At 39.9% G+C, this 8257-nt stretch overlaps 1 protein-coding gene and 1 non-coding gene across 2 annotated transcripts in view; both read right to left on the reverse strand.

Moving 5' to 3' along the window:
- The window catches only part of LYRM7 (LYR motif containing 7), a 30481-nt gene continuing 22224 nt past the window's right edge, over nucleotides 1-8257 (reverse strand). Inside the window, exon 5 of the mRNA XM_049786809.1 lies at nucleotides 1-147. Coding sequence (XP_049642766.1) covers nucleotides 77-147 — 71 coding nt within the window. The 3' untranslated portion in view covers nucleotides 1-76. The remainder of the gene's footprint in view (nucleotides 148-8257) is intronic.
- LOC126029054 (U6 spliceosomal RNA) lies at nucleotides 2367-2473 on the reverse strand. Its single transcript, XR_007502711.1, has one exon. It is a non-coding gene; the product is annotated as a U6 spliceosomal RNA (small nuclear RNA).

The raw sequence follows: 8257 nt of genomic DNA on the forward strand, positions 1-8257 counted from the left end.
TTCAAGGAATTTTGCCAGAGTTATATATTTTTAAGTTAAAAAGTACATACAAGGACTTGCTTTTATCCTAGAAAATTCACTGTTTCTGAGTTGGTGAATCACAGTATGGTACATTTTCTACAAGAAGATCTTTCCTCGGGACCAATTCTGAAAGAGAAACAGAGTAAATTAACATCATTAAAATTAAAAGAATGTAAGCACATTCATTTTCCCCAGAAGTTATAGCAAATTAGTTAAATTGATGATAAATTTTCCAGATTTATATTTTATAGGGGCTATTCCTGGAAGTGCTCAGGAGGTTATGAAGTGGCAGGGGGCCTCACAGAAGGTAGTTGTATTTCCTACCATTTCAACTATTGCTCTGGTCTTTCAGGTATATTTTATTTCACTGAACTTCTAATGTGGGGTTCATGATTTTAAAATTTAGTGAATTAGGGGCCAGAAAGATAGCATGGAGGTAAAGCCTTTGCCTTGTATGCAGAAGGACAGTGGTTTGAATCCCAGCATCCCATATGGTCTCCCAGCCTGCCAGGAGCGATTTCTGAGCATAGAGCCAGTAGCAACCCCTGAGCGCTGCCAGGTGTGACCCCCCAAAAAAAATTCTCATTAGAGATTATATAAAAATATATATAACTGAGAATGGAGAAATGGTCTGGGAATAGAGAAATAATGGTCAAGGCACTTGCTTGTGTGTAGCTAACTAAGGTTTGATTGCTGGCATTCGTAAGGTCCTAAGTGATCTCATGGTACAGAGCCAGGAGTAACCCTGAGTATCACCAGGTATGGTACAAAACAACAACAAAAACAAACAAATCCCCCATAATCAGTTTATTCCTTTATAATTTCATTCTAAAATATAACTAAACAACAAAATTCAGTTAAAGCATATTATTAACCAGATAGCTGTAGATCCCTGATAAATCAACTGAAAAATTTATTCTATCATCTATGTAAAAAGGAAGATTTATTGTTATAAAAATTTTAAATTGAGAGATAGCACAGTGGTGTTTGCCTTGCAAGCAGCCGATCCAGGACCAAAGGCAGTTGGTTCGAATCCCGGTGTCCTATATTGTCCCCCGTGCCTGCCAGGAGCTATTTCTGAGCAGACAGCCAGGAGTAACCCCTGAGCACCGCTGGGTGTGGCCCCAAAACAAACAAACAAACAAAAAAAGAGATACAATTCCTATATTTCTGGCTTGTCTGTTTCTTAAAAAATAAAAAAGAAGTCACAATTTTAAACTATACTTAAAATATATGAAATATATTTGGGGCCGAGAGATAGCATGGAGGTAAGACATTTGCTTTTCATGCAGGAGGTCATCGGTTCGAATCCCGGAGTCCCATATGGTCCCCCGTGCCTGCCAGTAGCAATTTCTGAGCCTGGAGCCAGGAATAACCCCTGAGCACTGCCGGGTGTGACCCAAAAACCACAAAAAAAATTATTTTTTTTTTAATTTTATAGAACAATGGTTATCAACTTAGAATGTTTTGGGTTCTCTGGGCCCGGAGAAATAGCACAATGGTGTTTGCCGATCCAGGACCAAAGGTGGTTGGTTCGAATCCCGGTGTCCCGTATGGTCCCCTGTGCCTGCCAGGAGCTATTTCTGAGCAGACAGCCAGGAGTAACCCCTAAGCACAGCCGGGTGTGGCCCAAAACCAAAAAAAAAAAAGAATGTTTTGGGTTCTCACACTTAATAAAGAATATACTAGAATTCAATGAGCAGAATCCAGTGATGTATGGAATAGTCTGGTAAGTAAAAAATTATTCTATTCAGGGGCCGGAGAGATAGCATGGAGGTAAGGCGTTTGCCTTTCATGCAAGAGGTCATCGGTTTGAATCCCGGCGTCCCATATGGTCCCCTGAGCCTGCCAGGAGCAATTTCTGAGCCTGGAGCCAGGAATAACCCTGAGCACTGCTGGGTGTAACCCAAAAACCACACACACACACACAAAAAGTATTCTATTCAAATGGCCAAACTAGGGGCCGGAGAGATAGCATGGAGGTAGGGAGTTTGCCTTTCATGCAGGAGGTCATCGGTTTGAATCCCGGCGTCCCATATGGTCCCCCGTGCCTGCCAGGAGCAATTTCTGAGCCTGGAGCCAGGAATAACCCCTGAGCACTGCCGGGTGTGACCAAAAAAACAAACAAAAAAAAAAAATGGCCAAACTGAGGACTACTGTTAAACCACCACCACAATGACAAGAAGAAAAGAATGCTTAGTCCTATATAAGACTACTTGCTAGAATCAAATGATATAAAGCTCAAGATAGAAAAGTTGGAGGAAATACATAATTTACTTTTCACAAATGAGTTGAATCCAGAACTGTGGTCTGTGAAATAAAACTATTAGTAATATTCTTTTTATTAAAATATGGAATGCTTCATAAATTTGTGTGTCATCTTTGCACAGGGGCCATGCTAATCTTCTCTGTATCATTCCAATTTTAGTATATGTGCTGCCGAAGCAAGCACTATTAATAATATTCTTGCAATACTCTTTTTTTTGGCCACACCCGGTGACACATAGGGGCTACTCCTGGCTATGCTCTCAGAAATCGCTCCTGGCTCAGGGTACCATATGGGATGTCGGAGGTTGAACCCAGGTCTGTCCTGGGTCAGCTGTGTGCAAGGCAAATGCCCTACTGCTATGCTATTGCTCCGGCCCCTATTCTTGCAATACTCTTAAAAAACATCATGGCTGTGAAATATTAAAAAGATGTCGGGGAGTCTAGCAGGAGGAGGTTTGGCAGGCCCCCGCCATGCCGGAGGCCTGCTTGGCCAGGCCTAGGGGGGGTGCAGGACTTGGGTAACCCCAGCACCCCTCTGCCGCCTTGCTCCAGATCTCCAGGGCTTCCCCGGGCCACACGCCTGGGCAAGCCGGTGAGTTGGGTCCCTTGGTGGAGCCTGAAGGTACCCTAGGCCTTCCCCCACTATCCATGCGGCTCCTTAGGGAGGGTCTGGGTGGGGCTCTGAGCTTCTGGTCTCCCAGCTTCTTGAAGGATCTCTCCTTCCTGGGAGCCGGGAGTCTAGCAGGAGGAGGTTTGGCTGGCACTGGTAATCTCTGTCCAGTCTACATTTTCAAAATCGCGCGGGGGCGATAGCACAAGAAACATTAATAGTACTCTCACAAGAAACATTAATAGTACTCTCACAAGAAACATTAATAGTACTCTCACAAGAAACTGTAATAGTACTCTCACAAGAAACTTTAATAGTACTCTCACAAGAAACTTTAATAGTACTCACTATCATTGAATTATGTTTTTATGTATGCAGAATGTCCATTTTGTACTCTGCCCTTTTGCATACCCCTTCATAAGTTCATATTTCTCTTTAACTTCTTTAACTCCTATCATCATTACTCCTTTTATACCCTTTCTAACTTAAGTACTGTTGAGTCCTAAGTCACAGAACAAAGTGGTGCCCTAGAGTTAACACCCACCCAACTATTTTTAAAGGCATAAAAAGGACACATATCTTTTCAACATTTTATGGGTGTTTTCTTTGACGGCTATAACTTTTGCTAAATACTTTCTTATACAGTGATGATCCCCCCCATGTTTTTTATCTTCTCTTTGGGAACTGCTCAATATGGAATTTGGTGTGAAAGAATCCCTCAGTTTAATACTTATGTTTGAACCAATCATGGGTCTTGTTGGAAATGTTCTTATGCCCCCATATATCTGATAGCACCACGTGGCTTTATATCTTGTTTGCGTAGGCACACTAACATGGAAAAATACTATACATACCAATAAGTTCTTATCTAATAAGAATGGGAACACACAAATCTTGTAGTGCAATGAGACCTTACACCCTGAACATTGACATAAAGACATGGCACAGGCCTCAGAAGAATGGGCATTCTCCATTCACCCCTTGATCTACAGAAGACATTTACAAAACATCCAAGGTTGTATATAACATCACCTGGTGGCATTCCTGTACCAGGAAAGACCCTACAGCTGCTCTGACATCTACTCAAAAGAAACACCCCTTAACACTGAGAAGACAACAAGAACAAAGACCTGCTTACTGGACAGGACTTGCTGTATTGCCCCTTAATTGTGAGGTTTGTCTATAACATCACCTGGAAGCAATCCTCTACCACGGAAGACCCTACCACTGCTCAGACATCGTCCTGCTCAAAAGAGACTTCCCTTAACACTGAGAAAACTTAACAACAACAACCTGCTTACAGGAAAGGGCTTCATGCATTGCCCTTTCATGGTGAGGTGAAACGAGAAGGCACTCCACATCATGACTTCAATGTAGGACATGCAGATTCCAGAATCTTTAATACAGAAACATGAGACCAACAACAGAGACTGTGTGAAAAGTGTGCTGGCACTACAGACAATGTCTTGGATCGAACGATAACTTTCCTGAGGCCTAGAGCTGGTCTTACGCCAGGAAACTTCAGGGGTAGGATCTCTTTGTATTTAGGCCAAGGTTATTCCTTTCCATGCCTCTCATATTTTGGTGGGCCTATGCAAACAACAATTGCCACTCTAACACCGTTTTTACTGTGCTCCTTTGACTCTAATCCTTAAAACGCACCCACTTAAAATTTGAGGTTAACTTAAGCTAATATGCATGTACATGGAAATGTAAAAAATACTATGCCTCTAATGTTTAAGGAGTTATGTAAGTTTGATGGCTTTAGATTGCCTTGTGTGCTGTTAAGAAATATTATAATGTGCTACAATCTGGGGACTTGAGGGACAAAGTAATTGCACATGGATTCTGTTTTATTTATCTTAACTTTCTTTGGTGAAAGTTCAAAGTTAAGATATCAACAAGGGGACTTCTGATAATTATGTTATGGGTGATTGTCCTTCCACTGTAACTTTACCTTATCCTCTTTCTTTGCATCTTTTATTCTCATAATTCAAAATAAAAAAATTATAAAAAAAAAAAAGATGTCTAAGCTACAGGTTAAAGTACACTAAGATGTGAGGCATTGGAGAGGGACACCAAGTAGACTAAGTACAACTTGCTAATCCTCAACTGTGTCCTAGATAACAGGGAATTTCTCTTTTTCTGCTAGAAAAGACAAATGGAGAAAACTGATAACATAATTATATCAATGTTAATATCCTGGTTTGAAAATATGCTGTGATTATATAAGAGAATGTGCTTATATAATTTAGGAAACATGCATTTAGTTATATTTTTTAAATATACCCTACAATATGCTTAGGTCAATGGGGCTTAATCAGGCTAAAATCAGCAGTGCTTGGTCAATTGATAGATTTAATGGGGTGGTCAAGATTAAACTGAGACAGAACCTTGGGCTTGAGAGCTAGCATAGCAGGTAGGGTCCTTGCCTTGCATGTGGCCAGGTTCTATCATTGTCATTCCCTATAATTCTGAGCCCCATATATGACATTCCATATAGTTCCGAGCCCAGCCAGGAGTGATCCCTGAGTGCAGAGTCAGAAGTAAGCCCTAGTTTTAGTTTGTGTGTTTTAGGTGTGACTCTAAAACAAACAGTAAATAATCAAACAAGGAAATAATAAAACCTTGAATATATTAGGTATGGGTTCTTTTACTCAAGACATAATTCTTGCCCTGGCCTTCCTTTTCAACAGGAAAACAACAGCATTCTTGGAAGTAACATCCAGTAGAAATCTATTGAAATATGTCATATGGTCTGGGAAGTACTTCTTTTATTTTGGCTTGACAGTGCATTCTGAACATATTCCTCCCCCCCAAAAAAATAGGATAATGCAGGGGCCAGAGAGATAGTTTAGAAGTTAAAGTGCTTGCTTTGTATATAGCCAACCTAGTTTAATCCCCAGAACCATGTATAGTTCCAGAGCACTGACAGGAATGATTCTGAGAAAAGAGCCAAGAGTAAGCCCTGAGCACAACCATGTGTGTCTCCTTTCTAACCTCTCAGACAGAAATAGAAAAATGGATATTAATTAATTGATCCTTATGGGTGTTCAACATGCATATGCATGTAATATTACCTGTCTATTCATCTATGCCATACCCATTTACTACCAGATTCTTCTGTTCTCATCTAGATGGATATCTAGGATCTCTTACTGTTGTGCATCAGATGCAGTTGACACTGATGTTCTGGTTATTTCCATTATTGCTCTAGACTTAGCTGGTATTGTTCCTTGGTTCAAGAAATAGAGCCACTTATATTCATTACTACAGAACGAGAACCATCATTGGTTATTTCCATGACAACCACATCCCCCTCTAAGCCTGCATTTCATTCAATTAATTTGACATTTTGGGTTATGCAACTTTTAGTACCTCACTTCTGGGAACGACTTCTGCTGTTCTTAGTTATATGTAATGAAAGCTGAGACTGCATAATTAGGCAGAAAAGGCATTTCCCAGGTTATTGAACTAAACCATAGAAGTGCTGCAAGGGTTTAAGAAGCAGGAAGTCTCCTTTCTCTTCTTCTAATTATTATTAGTATTGTATTGCTGGGACTGGATCCCAAGATCTCATACATGCAGAACTCACCTGCTGAGTTATATGCCCAGCCCCCAAACTAGACAACCCTAATGTCAAGTTTTTATGACAAACTGTCAAAGCCATGCCATAGAATTGGCCTGATGATAAAAAAAAAAATGGCTGGTGCCTCTAGAAGATATGCCAAATGACTACCTAGATGAAACACAATTTCTTTCTTTCTCCCCCCCCCCCCCCGTTTCTGCTACTATAGAAACAAGGAACTTCTGGATTAGTAACTTCAGTCAGCAACCACTGATGCCTCTCCTGCCAGCAAAATAGGTTCTATAACCAGTCTTTCCCACAGATTCATTCTATAATATGGATATGTAGGTTATGTGTATGTCTGGTGCAAATGACTGAGCTGTAAAGAAACAGAGGAAGTGGATTGTCTAGATTAACTGAAAATTTTATAGTTCCTATAGATAGATATTCCTAAAACAACTTTACTTGGAAAAAACTAACATTTGATCCTATGCAATCACTCATATGGTCCCCTGAGCCCTGCCGGGAGTGATCTCTGAATGCAGAGCCAGAAGTAGGTCCTGAGGACTGCCAGGTGTGGCCCCCAAATAAAAACAAACTCCACAAAACAAAAAGCTGTAAAAAAAAAAATCAGAAAACCTGTTCCCCAAATCTACTAATTGGAGAAAAAGAACAGTAGTTAGCGTGTTTGACTTACACACAGTCAACTGGGGTTCAATTTTTGGCACTACATATGGTCCCCCTAAGTACCATCAGGAGTGAGCAGAGCTAGCAGAAAGCCCTGAACACCACCAAGAGTGGCCCCCAAATAAAAGAGAATCCAAAAACCATTACTTTGTTTTTATCCAGTTCTTAAGTAATCTTTGGAAAAAAAAAACTAACATGAAAAGAGGTAAAATGATATGAATGTGCAAGCCACATTGACTAAAAGAAAATGGGGTGGGGAGAAGAACAAGAGAGAGAGAGAGAGAGAGAGAGAGAGAGAGAGAGAGAGAGAGGGAGAGAGAGAGAGAGAAAGAGAATGTCTACCATTAGGCAGATGGAGGGGGGAGGGAAATTGCGGACATTGATGGAAGGAAATATGCACTGGTGAAGGGATGGGTGTTGGACACCATTTGATTAAACAACATAAATAAGTTTGTAACTGTATCTCATGGTCACTCATTTAAAATAGTTCCAAAAAAGCAACTTATAATTGGATTTTTCTGTATTAATTGCTAACATTTGAATTAATCCAAGTACACAATGTATTTATAAGCTACCTACTATTTTTCACCACAATTTTGACTTATGATGATAAAAATGTTTGACTTTGCTTTTTATATTAAATATCAATGTCAGAACAATAGTGTAGAGTACATAATGGTGCTAGTTTATAGAAATGGCCAGATCTTAACCAGGTGATCATGATTTTTCATTATGCTTTAGGTCACTGAGCATACTTTGATAAAAGAGGTACTGGGTTCATTGGGTTTGTTGACAGTATTTCCCCAAAACCATGTGTAATTATCTGCACCTTTCACCCATTACACCACAACAAAAGTGCAACTTCTGGCATTGCAATAGGCCATACATAAAGGGGGAGGGGCAATTATTTAACATAATCAGTTCTTGCTGGAATAAAATATTGCCACTGTAGATATTATTTGGAGAGTAAAGAAAGAAGAGAGCTGGATTTATACCTTCAAGATAATCATTTTTAGATATGGAGTTTCATTTTACTATTTTTACATTAATTCTTTTTCAGACCGTAACCTTATTTGCTATATTTTATTTAATTTACAAGCATG

This window comes from Suncus etruscus, chromosome 14 (genome assembly GCF_024139225.1).
Source record: "Suncus etruscus isolate mSunEtr1 chromosome 14, mSunEtr1.pri.cur, whole genome shotgun sequence".
Classification (NCBI taxonomy): domain Eukaryota; kingdom Metazoa; phylum Chordata; class Mammalia; order Eulipotyphla; family Soricidae; genus Suncus; species Suncus etruscus.